Source organism: Megalops cyprinoides, chromosome 2 (genome assembly GCF_013368585.1).
Source record: "Megalops cyprinoides isolate fMegCyp1 chromosome 2, fMegCyp1.pri, whole genome shotgun sequence".
Lineage (NCBI taxonomy): Eukaryota > Metazoa > Chordata > Actinopteri > Elopiformes > Megalopidae > Megalops > Megalops cyprinoides.
The window spans coordinates 57,544,466-57,564,619 of record NC_050584.1 but is presented as its reverse complement, the minus strand read 5'-3'; the positions used below and the strand labels follow the sequence as shown (position 1 = coordinate 57,564,619).

General features: G+C 40.7%; 2 protein-coding genes across 5 annotated transcripts in view; one reads left to right on the top strand and one right to left on the bottom strand.

Annotated features, from left to right (window-relative positions):
- Positions 1–2,630: 2,630 nt before the first annotated feature.
- On the bottom strand, positions 2,631–8,119 carry LOC118773331 (crystallin J1A-like). 2 transcript variants are annotated; one of them, XM_036522216.1, is made up of 10 exons: positions 8,097–8,119; positions 7,396–7,462; positions 6,688–6,867; positions 6,292–6,390; positions 5,743–5,835; positions 5,130–5,286; positions 4,512–4,627; positions 4,023–4,100; positions 3,399–3,538; positions 2,631–3,058 (listed from the first exon to the last, which is right to left on the bottom strand). In XM_036522216.1, exons 2-10 carry the CDS (start codon positions 7,460–7,462, stop codon positions 2,957–2,959), a joined length of 1,032 nt encoding a protein of 343 aa, XP_036378109.1. In that variant the 5' UTR covers positions 8,097–8,119; the 3' UTR covers positions 2,631–2,956. The 2 variants fall into 2 exon arrangements, with proteins under 2 accessions (XP_036378109.1, XP_036378110.1); XM_036522217.1 differs by lacking the exons at positions 2,631–3,058; positions 3,399–3,538 and having other exon boundaries at positions 4,043–4,100; positions 4,516–4,627.
- A 5,236-nt stretch (positions 8,120–13,355) lies between these two features.
- LOC118772586 (guanine nucleotide exchange factor VAV3) overlaps positions 13,356–20,154 on the top strand; it is a 64,362-nt gene continuing 57,563 nt past the window's right edge. For all 3 annotated transcript variants that reach the window (XM_036521051.1, XM_036521050.1, XM_036521049.1), the window contains exon 1: positions 13,356–13,844. In XM_036521051.1, coding sequence (XP_036376944.1) covers positions 13,641–13,844 — 204 coding nt within the window. In that variant the 5' untranslated portion in view covers positions 13,356–13,640. The remainder of the gene's footprint in view (positions 13,845–20,154) is intronic.

Below are 20,154 nucleotides of genomic sequence, written 5' to 3'. Positions count from 1 at the left end.
GCTGTCACCTGATTCATTCTTTTAGATTCACACTGAGCTCTGTGAACCTCTTTTCCAAATGGCGTGATTCTGTTTAGGCATGTTTGTGCTTGGCCATTAGTACTGATTAGTTCTCATGATATTCTGCATCAGCTGGAGAAACACTGCATTTGTTGTATCAGTATCAGTGAGACTCCAGAAACACAATTCATCTGCCCAAGACAAAACATCTTATTGTCCTGCCATACAAAGCATTATATTTCTTTTTCCACTCTTTTGTAATGAATACCATAAGGACCCAGTGAAACATGAGCCTCTACATCAGTTTGTTTGATTTTTACCCATAAAATCTTACAGTGTAAAAGCAGGAATTGGGTGTTATGAACCAAGGTGACTGAACATAACAGGAAATAAAATAGCATTTATTGATATTACATAACTCCAGAAAGTCTCAATTCTTCATTACATCACTGGACAACATATCCACTGACAGTTTAGCTTTTTGAGTTTGTTGCTTGGAATCTAGTCAGCTGCCCATAAAATTGCGTCCATTTTGCCATTTTGTACGCCTCCCAAAAGGCTCAATGCACAGGCATCTGAGTGCTTAAGCAAACACAGATCACACTAGTCACATGCGTTTGGAGATGTTCTCCCTGAAAACTGGACTTCTTTCTCTTTGTTCCAGCTCAGAAGCTAAAAGTTGCCTGGTTGGTCAACATCTTTTGCAATGGACATCACAAACTCTAGACTATAAAATAACAGAACATTGGGATAATGGAACACAAAATGAATAGTGAGGAGGACTGTTGAAAAAGTCATCTTTGGCCAAATAGGCACTCTCCCCATATTCATGATTGTGTTTTCTTTTCTCTTTCAGCATTGGCAGTGTGACCAAAGAGTGCATGACTCTGCATCTTCCAGCAAGAGGCACAGTCTGTACTGGCTGATTTTTAAATAAACTTTCCTTTCAAGTAGCTTTGAATTGTTCCAATATTCCGGCTCCACAAACTCACTCTGAACCTAATGGAGAAAAAGAATATTTGTTCAGAAGGCTCTGAATTGTTAGGCCTTGACAAATTATCTATTACTCTACTTGACATATTAATAATATTGTTAGGTTATTCTGAAGCTAAATAGCACTGCTACAACATGTAAAGGGACTCAATCTGCCAGTTCAAATGTAGAGTAGGAAAGAGTAGGAAAAAGCATCTGCAAAGAATTGACTTGTATTAAAAAACACTGTTCAGAACACCATTTGTGATTCTAACATTCCCCTCCTCAATAAAATCCTTATATTATAGCATAGGGCACATAGTAAATATGTCTCAAATACATATTGCCTTTAATGTCAGTTTGCAGTTACCAAAACCGCAGCGTTACCTTGTTGTGTGTGAACCCATTACCATAAGGAATCAAGGAATTCCTTTCATTCCAAGTTTACACATATCCCAAAAGGACAATTTCATGCTAATATCCTTTTTTCTCTTTAGACAGCTCAAATATATGATACCTATGTAACATCAATTTCTCATGCTACCCCACAAGGGAGGCCTTTGCCAGTTTGAACTGAATCACAGGAATGCACCTGGTGTTCATTTCACCGGCATAACCCAGGAAGTTACAGGTTTGAATCCTGGACAGGACCGCAGTGGGGCCTTTGAGCAAAATACTTCACCTGAAATGCTTCAGTAAATAAGTTACAGAGTACAGGTGCCCAGGGCTGGGGAGCCTGTTAATCTCATGAACGTGTTTTCATAGCTCCACAAGTGCCCCTCTGTGACTTAACTGTGAAATACTTCAGGGGCCGCTGGGACGAAGCTCCGTGTTGGAAGGTGCTGGTCCAATTCTACAGAGCCTCCTTTGAAAATTTTTGTGGTTACCCATGTAATCAAAGCTGTCTGTTGATTCATTTGAAGTATGACAGTAAGTTTGGAAGTCAGTACAGTTTTATAACAACAGTACAGCTCCTCAGAGGAAAAGATAAGTTATGTCCTCTCCAGTTGCTACCGCACGCTAAATCATCACGCTTCTGCTATTTCACCTTTTCGTACAACAAGGAGGCAAAACTTTGTTACATGCTGAAATTCACTTCCTTTTTATGCAAAATATGTTCTTGTTCCCTAAATTACTGTGAGTTTGCAGTTTCATTGACTTGACCAGAAGTTTTTTAGACATGCCATGTGATTTACACTTGACCCTTAAAACTACAGATGATTTATGACTGTAAATGTAACACAAGGGCAGACTGAAATCAATGCGTAGCGTGATTTAAATGTAGAAATATATATTATTAATTTTCCTGCTGTTTTATCCTGTTGTGATGTATGGTAGTATACTTGGCTTGCCTTGTCTAGTCAGGTTGCACAAGTTAACTTGTGGTAGGGCTTGAATAGTGTTATGCTTACACTGACAGGTTTAGGAGTGTTGTTAGCCTGGTCTGACATGGTTGCTCATTCAGCTTGAATGGACACACTTCTATTCTCTTGAGATTGAAGTCACTCTGCATAAGAGCATCTACTAAATAAATAAATGTAATGTAATGTAATTTAATACTACAGATACCTGTATGTGTACTGCATTTGCAGGGGTTGCAATTTGTTTTCAGATTTTCTTTTCCTTTTACAAAAGAAACACATTATGTTTTTGTCCATTTTATTTTAATTTAAGGTCCAGGGTACATTGAACAACCAGACACATCTCTAATGGAACACTGAAGCTTTTAACAGAACAGGATACATCAAGTTCCAACCCTTCTGTCTTTAAGATGGAACTTTCATTTACGGTTTTGTCAAAGGAAACGTGCCACACGATGTTCTGGAAACAAGCAGGTTTAAACTGAAAAACAAAACAAAAATACTGTCCTCAAAGATTTTCGTCAAACACTAGGTAGTCGAAATGGGTGTGTGTGTGTGTGTGTGTGTGTGTGTGTGTGTGTGCGTGTGTTTGTGTATGTCTGTGTGTATGCGTGGTAAGGAATTTAGGCTTTGCGTAAGTTGGCAACTTGCTTTGCAAGCTCAAGCAAAGTGGGATATCTGAGGGTCCTGCTCTTCCAAGAATCAGGAATTCCCTGAAGACCGATCTGTGAAGACAAAGATGACACTTTGCCAGGAAAAACGTTCAGCACTAAAACGCTTAGCATGCAGGGTCAAACAGATTAAACAGGGCAAAACACTGCATGGGGAAAGTGAAGTGGCAATAAAAACGTCCATAAGTGTTATTAATATTCCACTATAAATCCATCACCACCTTTTTTTCACAAAGGAAACCCTTCAGTAAACTAACATATTTGAAACAAGAACACAAGGTAAATATGAGTCATTGGATATCAGCCAGTGATCTAGCTAAAGGAAGTAATCGGTGGTATAGGGAGTTTGTTGTTACTGTTATAAATTAAAGTTGAAAGGTTTGGCATTCCGTACCTGAGCCCCCAAACAGGCCCCGATGAAGGAACCTCTGCTACTGGTGCAGCCCCCGCAGCGCATGGTGTCTCGGACAGCCTGATCAAACCCACTCGCTGTCAGGACCCCGTGCAGCGCTGCCTGGAATGCACCAGGCAAACCTGGGGAGGAACCAGAGTACAGCAACTGTACAGAGGGGGGCCACAATGCATAAAGGTTATATGCATTCCACTGCAGTCACCAGCCGTTGACTGTCTGTCTGTCAACGTGTGTACTGTCTGTCATACGTTTGCACTAATGTGTCTGTCTTGCCTGGTTTTCCATGTTTTACTGCAGAAATACATTGACAATAAACTGTGTATGTGTGTGTGTGTGTGTATGTGTACCCTAGGCTTTCAATTTTTTGGCTGAGTAAATTGCACATTTACATTGCCATTGCTCAGGCTTCTGTACATCCACACTGAAAGGCATTCTGAACATGTACTGTATGAAGCACAGTCAGAAAACAAGATGAATTATGTGCAGGGATCAAAGGCCAGAACAGCTTTCCTGATTGGTTCTAGCAGGTTCACTGTTGATAATGATATTCTGTGATGCAATCCGCCTTTATTCTGCCATTTTTTTCCAAGGAGGTGTAGGGCCTACCTCATGTGTTCGTGAACACACTGGGAATCAGCTCTTGGGGAGTTTTGGATAAATTCTGCTTTACTTGGTGAATGTGGCCTGCAACAAAAGAGAGAGAACCAAATGTTCCCTTTGAGACATCAATCGCCATGAATATTAATCAAAAGCCAAGTGTTTTCCTGCATGACACTATTGTATTTCCAGTGTGTTGTCCTGCTGTTAAATACAATTTCAAAATCAATGTTCAAGATTTGCGAGACTCATCTCTTGCCTTCACCTTTTAACTGCTTTTTAAACACTTTTTCAATATACCCTTCATCCCATTTTATTGAGTTCTCAATGCAGTCTGGCACTATGAAGAGGAGACTCGGACAGCACTGTCCTGAGCTGAGCCATATATCACCAGGCTAACATCGCCTGCAGGAAACTGCTTATGTGGCAGGCCTGCCATTGCATGGTTGAATTATAATGCAGGTGCAACGAAGCAAATCTGGTCAGTGTGTCACATACCCACCACAGCTCTGTCCAGGTCTTGGGGGTTCTTTCTGTTTGGGTCATTGAGCTGTTCCAGCACTGTGTCCAGGGCATTTGGATCGGGACCATTCAGGATGTAACGCTCCAGGAACCTGGATGGCAACAGGGGTCGGTTACAGTACACTTACAGTACAGCTAATGGCTAAAATGGCAACAGCTAAACTGTGCTTATTAAGCTGGATTGTGCAATGTACCCTTTGCTCCCCTTTAGAATGAGACTATATAATCAGTTGTGAATAAGCTGTCACTGTGACATGGCTTTGTGTATTTCCAATCAGAGACCTACATGCACTAAAATTTGTGTAGTTTACATTTTATACAGAATACATTGTTTTAGCTGTGCATGCTGTACATTGTAGCAGCTAGCAGTTAAAACCTGCAATTTTCTGTGGAAAAAAAAACTAACATGGCACAACATGGCATGGAAAGCACAAGATATTCCTGTTTTTTAACTGCAAGATCATAAACTTGGTGGATGATCCAGCCCTTTTCAGATTTTAGTAGAGTCATTTGTTCAGGTGCATTACTATTGGTGTAGATTCCCCCATATAATAGCTCCAAAGTGAGAGACGGCATTTACATGGCACTGCTTACCGGGCTGCAGCCAGCGTCTCTGTTACACACATGTCATTGTTCTGGGTGACACGGATGGCATCCTCAACTTTCTTCAGCATCTCGGGCTTCCCAGCATACAGGGCCACGATCGGAGCCAGCTTTGTAATCCCGTCTATCTGATTGTCTATGTCACATCCTAATGAGGAAAAGCACACCATTCACTTTTACATACATAATAAAAACACCGAAGTCCTTTCAAATGAAACCAATAATATGCAAATAACACAGGTGTTAATGTAGTATTTTCAGTAAAATAACAGCACAAACCATTACATTGCATATCATTATTTTGCTGAATGTACACCATATAGTTTGCAAAGTTATTCTGCAATTGTACCCTTTACTGTACATTTTTACCCCAGTATTCATTATGAAGTTTGATTTAGTTTTATTATTATCAATGCTTTAGCTTGATCATAAGTACTGCTTAGAAGCCTTTGAAGTAGCCCTGGGTAAAAACCTTACATTACATTAACTAGCAGAAAGCCTCTGCTGCACATCAACAGTGTAGAGTGGTGGTTAAAACACAGTTTCTGTGGCATTACACTCAAGCTACTTCTCATGCTCTTCTCATGCCTAGCTGCTCTGTTACCAGTTTCTGTCTTGCCCGCGTCCACATTTTTCAAGAAGCTCTTGAGGCTGGCATGTCTCCAAGGTCCCTCGATGGGCAGCTGAGCTCTTGGACCTTCAGGTTACAAACATATACACAAAGGTAAATTATGTAGTAAATAATAATACTAATACTACTACTAATAATAGTTTTAATCGTTTTAATAATAATAATAATAATAATAATAACCCTCAGGTACTACCAATAGTTGAACCCAACCCAAATCCAAAGTACAATGACCAGTTGGCAAACTCATATTTAGCTACCTGTTTCCAAGGATGATCACATGACTACGACAGTGCCAGCAGTCACGTACTTGATTGCTGTTTTTGGCTTTCAACCTTGATCTGATTTATGAGTCAAATCATAAATGCAATGAATGTAGTAGCACCCACCCTCTTGGATTGTTTGTGCACAAACTGCAGTTTCTGTTTCTGTTTTCTTGCTTGTGCCACTTTCTGGTGTTTCATTAAAGTACACATACAGGATTTTCACTTTCACAGACAATAGGATTAAAGAGTACCACCTTACCTCCTTTAGGCCTGTAAGGGTCATTCACAGGAGTGTCATATTCTGATCCTGGGCCAAAGAATTTGTAGGTACGCTGCTTCAGATCGTCCAAGTTCAGACCTGATGCACAACACAGTGGGTTAATGGAAACCTTCAGAATGTACAACACATGGCAATTACTCTTCTCATCATTAAAAAAATTAACAAAGACAAATGGACATCTTTACATGTATGCATTTGCACTGGAAGGACAAAAATCACCACGATCTCTGGCTATACTTCCTTGTATGAGAAAATTAAACACAATGTTTGCATAGTATTTCCTTAATGTTGTGGGTAGTTTTTTTGTAGACCACTTCGCATCAGGAGGTTGATTCCATGCCATGAGCATGTATAGTAGAATGGTCATTTCCGTACCTCCGCACTCACACAGAGACTCCAGGAGCACATATGCCTGGTCACCATAGCATGTCTGCTGACCCGTCTCTCGCCGGTAAAAAGGGTTAGCAGACTGCGGGCGAAATTCTGGACAGGGCTCTTCTTCTGACAGGATGGCTCTGAGCTTCTGAGGGTCATATATCCAATGTAGGGGCTGTGCTGCAAGTGCAGTGCAAGGCAAGGAAGAGATCTGACTTGTCTGAAAATGCTAAAATGGGCTTATTACACATACTGTATATGTGTGCCCCAGACAGTGTGGATCATTGCCAGAGTTGCTATATGCGGTAAGGATGTAGAGTGTTATGTCAACAGAGGCAACAGAGTTTGTTTGTTATTAAGATGTTTAATGTTTAAATCACACCTACAGTGATAACCTGTTACTAATTATATACAGAATACAACGGCTCTCTGTCTCTGCAGAAAAAAGATATAATGCATAAAATACATTCACAAACAGACTGACAAACTGTTATGTAACTAAAAGCTAGTTGTGCAAGTACTAAACCACACCCACTTTTCCTTACTTATCATTTGTTCCACACGTGCAGACGTCCAGCTGATAAACTGCACGAGGATATTATTGCAATTCAGAATTTAAGCCTTAAGAGGATAAACAGTTTTTGCAGGTAATTCAAACATGATCAAATGTGTATTAATAGTACTGGCAGTATTGGTACTGTAGCTTACCTGCGGCGTCAGCCACAGCTGCTCCTATAATCGCCCCGACAATTCTGTCAGCAAGAGTCAGGGCCATCTGAAGTGTTCATAATCAGAGTAAACAATTTATATACAATTCCACATTACAGCATCTGTGCATTCTATCAAACCACACAGAAAACATTTCGTAGTTATCCGCTTGAATGTGAAACACATGAAATAAAAATGACGTGCGAAAAATAAGATCAGTTATTATATTGCTTAAACAGGGCAGCTACACAGAATACATATATTATTGAAATCTTATATCAATATTGCATAGTATTTGGAAGCTCATACAGCTACTTTAATACATAGAGCAAAAAGAGAACGCACTGCCATACTCGCACACTTGCGTTACAATTGAGTAGACGCAATAGTATATATATCCTCACAAACTTGATCGCAATTGCGCCACATTTCTTTATCCATCACCATGATATAAGCAACTATGCATTATACTGCACATACATTTCCAGCAAGCAAGGTAGTTTACGTAAATAGTCCACTCATGTAGGCTGGTGTCTTTCCAAGTCCGCTACACTTAGTCAAGATAGCCAGTTTATCATTGGGTACAACAAAAAAAACACACGCACATACACACAGATCAAGCTGTGTATGTAAATGCAAAAGTAGGCTATCCTGTCTTTAATAAATGAATACAATAGGATATTCAAAAGCAACATGCCCACCTTGCATCCTCGCCAAGTTGAACACTCTTCCCAGTATAAAGATACAGGGACTGTTGCTGGATATTACGCAAACTGAACTTGTATTCACCGAAATATGAAGTGTAACTATGTACACGCTCTCCACAAGGAACTCTGAAACGAGTAACTGGCAAGGTACACGCCCTCTTCTACACTGCAGATAGACTTCGGCCGTGTCAGTAAGCGAGCCAGACCGTCGGCAAGTACGTGGTTGTTTTGTTCAAATGCAGGTATTTAACTGATGTGTCATTCTTACAGCAGGTGTAACCTGTGTCATAGTTGCATCACGTAGTAACATCCTAACTCAGGTAACAGTAAGTTATGTACATACATATTCACATACATTTTTTACACGACCCGTTGTTAATTATGCATTTCTTTCTAATATCATCATCATATAATAATGAAGTTGACAAAATAAATATTGAAAAAAAAATTTAAAAACCTGGAACAAGAAAACCTGTTTTACATGTACTGGTGAAATTTCTACAAAAGATTCAAATACTTGCAAAAAATAAATAAATAAATAAATAAAACTCGCAGCAACTTTGGGTAGCTGAGGTTGCCATGAAAACCACATGTTTCCTTTGTGTTCATGGTGCAACACTGGATTACTTACAGTGCCATTGTTTTCACTTTAAAATAATAGCTTTTTGCATAACATTATTGTATGTTGATAGTTTAAAATATTCCTTTAGGTTTTTACAAATGACCCTGTTGATGACCCTGATGATTTAAACAACTTGTCACTTGTCTTGCATTTTTGATTGGGTGAGTACTAAAAATTCATGTGCTCCCTGGATACCTGGGTTCATAATGTGACTATTTTTCCATTCAGAGTGACATGAAGTGAATGTTATGGTGACGATGATTGTATTATTATTATTTTTTCCATCCCATTCTTTACTTTTTTCTTTAACTGATGCCTTTATCCAGGGTGACCTTCGTACTGTATCTTACAGTTTGAAATACCGTGTGTTTACACAGTCGGATATGATTACTGAAGCAATTCCAGTTTTGCACCTCCAAAGTACAACAGCAACGCCCTACACAGGCTTTGTATGTGGAGCCTACAAGCCCTACAAGTTGCTCTGCCACTGAGTTGTACTGCCACTCCATTTAACTTCCTCTGTTAGCTTTGTGCTCTCTGTCACACCCCTCTGATCACATAGTGCAGCATACAGAACTATCTCTCCAGACTTTCCCCCAGTCACAAACCCCTATCACAGAGCGGCATGTTAGCCCCTCTCAAAAGAAACCTCTCCTAGGCATCTCACGCTATCAATTTTTCCACTAGGCTGAAAGTGTGCATGTTTATGAAACATTATGTCACTTGTGTTGGCAAAGAAATGAATAGCCAAATAACCTAAGCTCCGTGCATGTTTTCTTACATTGTAACAAGAAGATCATTCACATTCCTAGAATATAAAATTGACCACATACTGTATATACTACACATACAGACCTCAGAAAATAAGTACTTTCTTCCTGAAAACCAATATTAGCTTGTGAAAATGCTGCTGGTACACTGCCTGACAGGTGATGCAGAAATGTTCTGCAGAAGTGCAAAGACATCAGCTGTTGTCACAAGATGGAGTGTCACCCCTGGTGTAGGTGCAGCCATAAATCACCGGCACAATGTGCTGCACAAAAGGCGATCGGATCCACGGAATGCTGAGCGATGTCGCCAGGCTCATATACTCTGGGCAAAGAGCTCCACTTTGAGCCTTTGATCATCTGGCAGCACAGTGGGGGCATGCCAGCTTATGCCAAGGCTTTAAAATAGCGACGGGGGGAAGTGGAGATAGACACTGACCTCGAACACATTGCGCTCTTCCCTTCCTTCCTGTGCTGGCCCGCCTCGTCAGGTCTCCTCCATCTTCCCCTCTGATAAATCACAAATCCAGAGAGGCTTTCCAAATGGGTAACTGTAACTCCCCCCTCCCTAGGCAATAGCTGCATGTACTAATCCCCAATCAACTGTTTTTTTTTTTTGTAAAAAAAAAAACTGTTTAATGAATAAGAGAGAGGCTAATGCTTTTATTTTAGCCCTCATTACTAATAATACAAAAATAATACAATCATCGTCACCATAACATCCACTTCATGTCACTCTGAATGGATGTCTGACAGCCTAAATAAAAAAAAAATAACATAAATAATATGAATGAATTATGTCATTGTTGACATCAACATTATTTCTATTACTTCTGCCAATGCAACAACCACTACTACCATTACTAACAGTAATACTGTTAATATTATTATAGTGATGTGAATTACATGAAATTGTTTGCAGTGCCACATACTTCCAGAGAGACGGGCTACTGCACGCATAATTAAATCATCTGCACATACGCATTCGAGTTTTACCGACCCTAAGTGGCCCTATCTGTCAGAGTTCGTATCTGTACATTAAAAGAGTGGGAATAATTGAGCAGAAGCACAGGCTTCATTGGCCCTCTCATCCTCGCCGGGCTCGGCCAGATAAGAGAAATGGGAGCTGAGAGAGGAGAAGCAGAGCTTGGACGCTGGCCAGATCACCCTTCATCTGCTCAGCGGCCGCATCGCCTTCCAGCACTACAGCAAGCCAGCTGCCCACTGTCAAGCTATTTGCCTCTCCTTTTTCTTTTCTAAATGCCATTATCTCCAAGGAGGTTAGGGTCACTTGGACCTCTGCGAAATAAAATATTTCAAAATACACCCGTTTCAGGAAGAGGAAGTGTAGTTAACAGAACACCAGTGTGTCCACGATAGGTTTCCTATTCCAAGTATGAACGTCACAAATACCATACAGAGCTATTAAAATCCAGTGGTCTAGTCATTGCACAGTAATTGTTTATACAACCTATGATATCATGAAATATCATCTGAAGTTAATGCCCCTCATGTTCAGCTTCAAGGTTACAGTAATAGCTGATGCACAAGTAAATTGATGGATAGGTTTTCAGATGAAACATCATCAAGAATGCAACATATTCGACAAGAGACATCTCCTTGTTTTAGCAATGAACTGAAGGTTAAGAACCGATCATTATTTGTGTTGTCGCTTATGATAAAATAAAGGAGCAATAATTAATGCATTCAGTCAGTGGGAGAAATATAAATTTGTCACAACAGTGATGACAAAAAGGAAGCTCTCCACACCGAAAATGCAATGCAATGCTTCAGTGTATTTCACTAAAATTTTGAAGCAGCTTCTAATTTTAGATGGTTGTTCGTTGTGTAATTTCCCCTCAAGCAAGACACATCCTAGATACTGTCATTTTCCATACAAGTAAGTTAAACCCAGCTCATGGATCTCAGTATAATTAGAATTTTTCTAATTGGCTGTGTATATTCTTTTTTCTTTCATGTTTAACTGTGTTGACAGCGCAGGCATTCCCTGCAATACTCGACTCCATACCTGATAGGGTAAAGAATGCTTCAGATTACAGGGATTTAGGAGCATTCCCCATTCATAATTTAACCCATTACATGCTTGGCTGGTTTCTGGAGGGTGTAGCTCAATGCAATCTCATACATCAGACTAAATTACAGGAATATGATTGGCTTTAGAAAGTAAGGTTTTGCGCTTCTGCAAAATTATCATTCGAGAGCAAACCCATGACGTATGGACTAAATAAGCAGAAGAATATATTTAAAAAAAAACCACTGACACAGGTGCATGAAGGTCTCCATGAGGAGACTCACAGAATTTTCCCTTAATATGTGGGGCTCTTCATTTGTGTGTCTCTTCTTCTGTCCAGCTGGCCTCTGGTAGGGGCCAGTTTAGTCTTCCAGCAATGATAGCATTATGGAAAGTGGTACCTTGCAAGGAAGGGCACGAGACTCCTCTCTCTCACTTGATCCAAGTTTCTATACAACCATTTTTATTTTTAATTCGACACCGGGAGTGTTCATATCTGCAAATTGCTAATTACTTCATCATTTTTACTACAATGAACTCAGTTTTTAATTTTGATTTTATACACCTCTGAGTAAAATAGAGCTTGTCATTGGGCAGATGTCAATATCCTTGTCACTGTCTTCATCCCAAAGGATGTCACTAAATGTTGTGCCAATATTTTATGATGTTTATTCAGCCCACTCAATAGTGGCTTTTCACTAAATGATTCAGCACAGAGCAACTGATATGTTAATGAGGGGAAGAAAGGACTTCCTTTTGTCCACAATATGATGACAGGAACCAGAACAGAATTTTTCATGGAACTGTGTTCTGTGATTCCACCCCTATTTGAAGAGCGTGAACCATGAGCACAGTCTCTGTCATTACATGGTGGGAAGCATCTACAAAAATTGGGTTTGGTTCCATACTGATGAGATCCTTAAAGGTTTGTTTAATGGTGAGGGTAAATGTACTGCATAACCATCACATACTCATTTGCATTCTGTGAAACGTTTCCAAATGTGTTATTGAAAGCACGGCTGTTAACACAAATAAACAGATGAGCAGCCATCCGGTCCTTAAACATTTATCACTTCATTAAGGAGTGTGATGAACAACCTTCATTTCGTCCCTGTGCACACATTTGTATTAACAAGTACACCCTAACTGGGGATAGATTGGTTTCTACACTCCACACACACACACACACACACACACACACACACGCACACACACACACACACACACACACACACACACACACACACACACACACACACACACACACACGCACACACACACACACACACACACACACACAGAGGCCTATACTATCCATACACCTATTTACTTGTTACAAGACCCACTATAAGCCTTTGTCGCCTTTCAAATGCTGCTGTCTTCAAACACAGCTGATTGTCAGGCATCTCGTATTCCTATGAGTTGATTAATTATCAACCCTCCGAATTAGTTTGAAAATCATCGACCAGTACAGTGTGTAGAAAATGAAAAAGAAAGAGATGTAAAGGAAAATATTTTTGTTTTCCGTAAGATAAAGTAACCTAACTGACAGCATCCACGGAGAGTAACGTTACAATGAAGTTCGTGCCTCGCTAAACTGAAACTCAACAGTTTTCTATTTTATTTCCGCACAGAAGCAAACACGGAATATAAATTTACTCAATAACTGTTCCACGAGAAAATCGTGACATTCTTCGTTCGCGCTCTCATGGATATGCACTTCAAAGGAGGCGGTGTCGGTCTGTGCGGAACATATGAGTAGCAGGCGGAAGAGAGCACGGCATTAGAGGGACGGAGGGAGGGAGCTAGCGAGCGAGAGAGAGACAGAGAGGGGGAGAGAAAGAGCAGCGCGAGCTGTCATAGCAGTACTGCTCTGTAATAACCCGTAGACTGTGCGAACCCTTCATCGATGTATTGCCTACGCGTATAGTTCTGCGATGCAAAAGTGGGAAGTGCAATCGATTCTCGCCTCTGAGTTTCACTTTCAACATAGGTGGCTTGTAGAGCACGGATTAGATGTAACAGGAGACAGCTCGGATTCGGTCCGTTCGTGAAGTGATAATTTATAAACCCGAACAACAGCACACGTTCGCTTCATCTAGCCTGGCTCGGACACGATGGAGTACTGGAGGCAGTGCGCGTTGTGGCTGATCAACTGTAAGGTGCTTCCACCGACCCATCGGGTAACATGGGAGTCAGCCCAAGTATTCGATTTAGCACAGACGCTTCGGGATGGCGTTCTACTGTGCCAGCTTCTCAACAATTTGAGACCCCAGTCCATCAATCTGAAGGAGATCAACCTGAGGCCACAGATGTCACAGGTAAGGGGATCATGTATTGTTGGCTGAAGCAGCTGATATTGGCTAATTTACTAGCGTAACACGCTTCCAGTAAATAATTCCTCGCAGTTTGAATTTCACCTCGTCTTTCAAGCTGAAGTCTTTAAAAGGGGGAAGTATGACAACTATAACGAAGGACTAACCTGCATATTCATAAAAACCTAAAGACAGCATCAGCGTCCGTTTTTTTTCAATCAAGGAAGTTGTATTATTCTCTGCCAAAAATGTACCGTTATCTTAGTTCAAGCACTTCTGCCCTCTATAGGTAAGAGGAACCACAACGTCAGGTGTGATGCCAAGATATCTAAAACAATACCCGACAACAAACCTGCTACAGTTTAGATTTTTTTCTTTTTCCGTATAATACGCTTATTGTTACTTTACATATTTTCCTGCTTTTTAACATTTCTTAGTGAAACTTCCAAAGAAGTTCTTTGTAATTTTCTCCAACAAATTATGGTGAGGCGTACAACCATAGGCCAACCAGTTAGTTCTGTTGTCAGTAAAGCAAATTAAATATATTGTTGAATAAATGTAAATGACTTCAACATTTTTTTTTTTTTGCTCCCACAGTAAGCGAAATGTTTGTTGAGCGCACTGCATCTTCCCTTGCCGCTCCGTTTCAGTTTAAAATGTAAAGCTGTGGGAACTGCTAGTGTAAGAAGTTGTTACAGCATGATTGACCTCTTCTGTGACAAATATTTCACATTACAAATATTACTGTCGGACATACCCTCCTTCCCGGACCGGTGTAACTGTTTCCAAAGGGTGTTTCCCAACATCACCAAAAAGGGTTAACATTAAGAGGGGAAGCTTCACCATTGTAACTTGCGGACTTCCGTATCTGGCTATGTGCTGTCTGACATACCAAAATACAGCACTTCACTTGGCGAAGAAACCCTTGAAAATACAAAACAAAAAAAAAAAAAAAAAAAGAACGGCACCCTTCCTTTCGAGTGACCAGCAGTCTGGTCATGCCACACTTCCTGCAGTTTTTTGATTGATATTGTGAGGTCATATATCACAGGGGGCAAGACCCTACCTAGAGATGTCCCAGACTGCAGATTATGTCAGAACCACTCAACAGGGACATCCCATGCTGTGCTGTTTTGCAGTACATTATACATCTGCGTGGTTCTGTGGCCCACTCACAGCCCACATGAGACAGGCATTCAGACCACACAAAACCCAGCGGTACGAACATATCCCTCAGCTTGCTCTTTATGGCATGCTCTGTGATGTACTGTGACAACTGGAATGGATCAGACACAGCCCATGAATAAGCAATACGGGTCCACTTTGTCAGAGTGTGTTTAACAAGGCGGGCGAGAACAGTTTTCCAATAAAAGCACTCATGGTACCAGTTCTGGGTGCCCACTGTCAATAGTATAGGATTTTGCTATTCTAATTTACTGTTTTTAAGGTTTAGAGTGGTCCAGGTCTGGTACAGAACCCAGCAGTGTTTCCCAGAACGGTTATTGTTATTGGCATCTTTATTGCTTTTATGTCCTAAACAACATTTTAAATTGTTCTTTGGCTCTGATGGCTGGTGACATCTGGGAGAATAAGAATGGCATATGGCAGGGGAGAAGTTGCCTATATATGAAAAGCACAGGGGCCATGGGGTTCTTGCTCAAAGAAATGATAAACATCACTAAGCATGAAAGCCAGTATTTGGCATCATCATGATGGTGAAGGACACCCATTGTAGATACAGGACTCTCTTTGTGGTAATTCACTTTCCTGATCTTAAAAATCGCTCACTACAATTTTTCCAGAAAATTTTATTTTCAGATTAACAATGATAACAAACTGGACGTTGCAGATGGAAGAAATACATTTAGCAAATTCACAATTAGAACAACACCCTTATTAAAGTGAAAATGAAAATAGTTCACAATATACAGTAAATGGTGTAGTACTTTGTGTAAACTATTTACAGTGGTAGAAGACTACAGTAGGTGAATTCAAAAAGAATGATACCCTGTAGATGAGCGCTGCTGAGTTTTGAATCACCACAGCAACGAAGAAAAAAAAGCCCCTTTCAGCTTTCAGTATTGAGGTGAAATTTACATAACTGCAGGGTGAAATGCGAATTCCAGGGTGAATTATTCATGATGGCAGAGACGGCTATTTTATCATCTGCCCATTACAACACATGGGACGCAGGACAGCCTCACCCAGGGGACAAGAGCAAGACAAAAGGCCCGAAGAGGCCTGCCACAAAGATACTGTCTGGACCTCATTTGGCTCACCTCAAAGGATTTAATGCGCTCCCAAAGCAGCAAGGCTCCTTCACTGCATTAGCTGTATAATTAATACACAATACACCCCCCCCCTTTGGTGATTTACAGCGTTCTATTAGCAGCCTCGTCAGTAAGGTCGGCAACCACAGCCCAAGTGCCCACGGTGTGTTTACGTCTTTTGAAGGGGAAAAAAGGGGATGAAATGACCCAATGGAGTGGGTTCGCGGTACTCGTCACCTTTCATAATCTGGGCTCGGAGCCATTTGCGTTCACAGAATGGATGATATGCTTACAGAGGTTGGAAAGGTAGAAAGAGGGCACCCTTCAAGATCAATCCAGCACAGATTACTTTTTGAGAAGGTAGAGAGGAGAGCGGGCAGCCTTTTTTTTCCTCTGGAACTCGGAGAGAGAGAGGAAGCGGCAACAGGTGCAGTAATGAGTCAAAACCTTCCTTTCAAAAAAAAAAAAAAAACCCAAAAAACCAAAAAAACAGAAGTTGTGCAAGTTATCTTCAGATGCTCCAAGCCACAGGGCAATGTGACAAATGACTAATCTCGTTTGAGAAAAAGCACATCTCCAGGTTGGTCCTAAGAGGCAAATGGCAGAGATCAGACTAAGCTGACACCGATTTTGTACTACGGAATGCAGTATATGTAGTACTAAACATTTGCTCTGACATCGTACTCCATAGCTGCAACTCTGTGGCATCTTGTTCTCACGAGTGACGCACAAGATCATTTTGTATGGGGACTGTAGGCACATCTACCTCCACATGCTTGTGAATGTTCTTTTTCCTGGAATGACTGCTGCATGTTTCTTTCATTGCACAAGGTCCTGGTTTAAAATCTGCAGCAGAGTGCTTCTGTGAGGGGGAGAAGTGAACCCACACTGTAATTCACCCTGATGAAGTCAAGTGCTGTTAAGCACGCCAGTGTCCTCTAAGACAAGTCAAATGCTTGGGGTTGCACCTCCATTAACAGCAAAATGTGCGGACAGCTAGCTGTCACAGCCTGCGGGTTAGCCAGGTGTCCATCTCAGCTGGACTAAAATTTTTATACTCTAGTTTTATCGAAAGCAGAACATGGTAAAAAGCATTCAAGCCATTACTGTCCAGAGCCCCACCCAGCAGATGGTAAAAGCTACGGAACACAGATATTTGACCCATAACCCTATGCAGAGATACAAAAGCTTGTACCAGCATCCATATAACTGGCTGCTTGTGCCTTGCTTTCTCCAGTGAACCCCACTATATGAGCTTCAGAGTATGATTTCTCATGCTAAAGAGGAGAAAAGATGGAAATTATGCAACGTAACCAAGAGGAAGGATGTAGAGGCTTTGTAATGATGTCATGTTTGGGAAGTGGAAAAGCAAACGCCTCTTGAGCTCGTGATTCTTACAGTTTGTCTGTGTGAAGCATTAACCTTCACCTGTCCCCACACAGAGCAGACTTTAAAACGTATGTTAAAATAGTTGGGAACTTGTTGGTATTTTAAATGACGTGACTGTAAATGACTGGTAAAATGAGGAACCTGAACTGAACTGTATTCACTAATCATCTTATGACAGATCTGTTCCATTGACCTCATCTGCAGCTAGGCAATTGTAATCGCTTGTGTAAGAGACGGACGGCTATTGGTTAACAAATGACACTTAAATCTAAATCTAAATGAATTGTGCTTAAGAACAGGTGAGCGGGTGCTGGAGTTAAGTTAAGAGTTTTGCTGTAGGTCTGCTAATGTAGTGCCTGAGGATCAGTGAGGAGGTTGCCCTGTAGCCTGGAGTAGAGGAAAAGCTAAAAGGCCCTGAAATGCTGGTTACAGTCATAGTGGAGTACTGCTCTGTAGTGGGTTGGACTCCTGACAGGCTGTGGCCCTGTGTCCGGTAGGAGCGGCCGTGAAGTCTCCTCTGACGTTGCCTAATCTGACTGACTGGAAAGACTCGTATGTATTTTTGTTCATATGGCCATACTGTGTATTATGCACTTATGCCACTTTGCTCGATAAGTTGATCTGGATAAGGGCATCTGCCGGATGACTGTAATGTAAATGTGAAAGCGCTTCATTGCGCTGTGTTGCAAAACTGTAATCCTCTGTTTTCTCTGCTCGGCCGCAGCACGCAGGATTGCAGCAAGTCTGCATTTCCGCTTTCGCTGTTAAGGAGGGACTCGCACAGGGAGCCATGGCATCGTCTGTGGGCATTGAAAGAATGATAATGTAGCTTTGGGTCTGTTCAGACAACTTGCTGTATGATTTATTGCCTTAGCAAACAACCCAGTTCAGGGTGATGGACAGTACACTGCTGATAGTTTAATCCTTGCATATACTGTTAGCCCTTAATACAGATTTTTTATGGGTACATTTGGGGGTAGTGTACCTTTACCTACCTCAAGGGATCAACCTTTCAAAATCAGAGGGATCAGTTCTGAAGTCTGTGCTTTTACCACTTTATCAAGAAAGGGACATCTTTGCACAGTTACTCCAAATGTAAAACTGCCTGGAAGTTAAGAGCTTGATTTAGACATTAACCCTCTTAATAATTCAAATTTGGACATGTGACTTTTCTATTCATACTGCTCCGTATCTTTTACGTACCATTGAATATCAGGAAAAAAGATATGCATTACTGCTGACTGGTTTTAAACTGAAAAGCTGAAAGCAGATCCATTTAAAAGGAGGGTGGAGGGTGAAGATTGTAAAACTTTACGGTTTAATTGACAAAATGCATATGCGTCTGAGTCATATTTAAGGACAAATTTAATTTGAATCAAGAGATAATTGTGATGAGCAACTACGATGACTGTGATGAGCAAAAATGTGTAACCCTTCCCCTTCTTTACAGATTGTGAAGGCAGTTAATGCACATCTAATGCACACAGTTATTTATCTGTGGTTTGATCATAAAATCTTTCCAAAACATAGCTATACTAGTTATTCATTTATTCAGAGAGTGGGACTTTAAATGATATGATTATGACTTCCAGTCTCAGCCAGTCTTGGTCAGTCAGTTCTTGATACTTAGTCTGATTTTCTCCAGAAGTTCGGCTGTATAAATGGGTAGAAATAGGAATATTATTCCATCAAACATGCTTATTAAAGAAATAAACTGTGACAGGCAAACAGTATACTGTTTTGAGGGTTGTTTTGATCATGCAGTACAGGATTCGGGTGAACAGGCTTTTCAGACCTGGCAACAGTGAATCATGATACGAAAAGCTGGTGATTTTTAAAGAAAACCAGTACTCTTGCTCTTGATGTACTGCTCAGTGCACCCAATCGCCTCGTTCAGTACGTTTTCATTTATCGTAATACGAACCTTTGCTGAGGAAAGTTGAAAATGAGAAACCGGAACCAAAGGTTTTTATATAGCTCAGATGTCTACAAATAAACACATAATGTCTTAAAAGGAGACTGTATTTCATGGCTGTTTGCCTCCTTTCATGCTGTGTTCCAAGATTCATGTTTTCAGGTTTTCATTGGGTATGTTTAAAGCACATGAGACCTTGGAGAATTAGGGATAGGATTTAAGTGGAGAGGTACTGCTTCCTGTCAGTAAAGCTTCTTGGTCCACAGAGGGCATTTTCATTTGTGGAGCCCCAGTGGTCACTAATGATGTATTACAGAGACTATGCAGGCCTGGCTTTTTCACTTCTTGGGCCTAAATCCCACAGATTTACTGAGGGTGCCATAGACAGACCAATCAAAAGCCAGTGTCAACCCTCTGAGGTGGATTCCGGTGTGGTGTATACCTTTTTTTCAAGTACTAATGAATAACAAAATGTATCAATTACACAAACAATGACCTTGAAACAATCACCTTATTAATGGCGACCTTATTAAAGTACTACTGTGTAATGTGTAAGATTATAAATTATATATTTGTATTTTTCAGAGATCAATTAGTGCACATGTTAATGCAAATTATCATGGTGTTTAGCTGAGTCCTTTGTATAGTGTATTTGTGTGACAACGATAGTATTAACATGGTTTGCATTTTCATGCCGCTGTCATGATCAGATTTGTAAGTCTTTGCACGGTCGAGTAAATCC

Coding starts and splice junctions, on each gene's coding strand:
- LOC118773331 (XM_036522217.1), bottom strand. CDS start 7,462: ATGGCCCTGACTCTTGCTGACAGAATTGTCGGGGCGATTATAGGAGCA. Junction 6,391..6,687: donor GTCTCTGTGTGAGTGCGGAG/GTACGGAAATGA, acceptor GTTGTGCATCAG/GTCTGAACTTGGACGATCTG. Junction 5,836..6,291: donor CCCTTACAGGCCTAAAGGAG/GTAAGGTGGTAC, acceptor TGTAACCTGAAG/GTCCAAGAGCTCAGCTGCCC.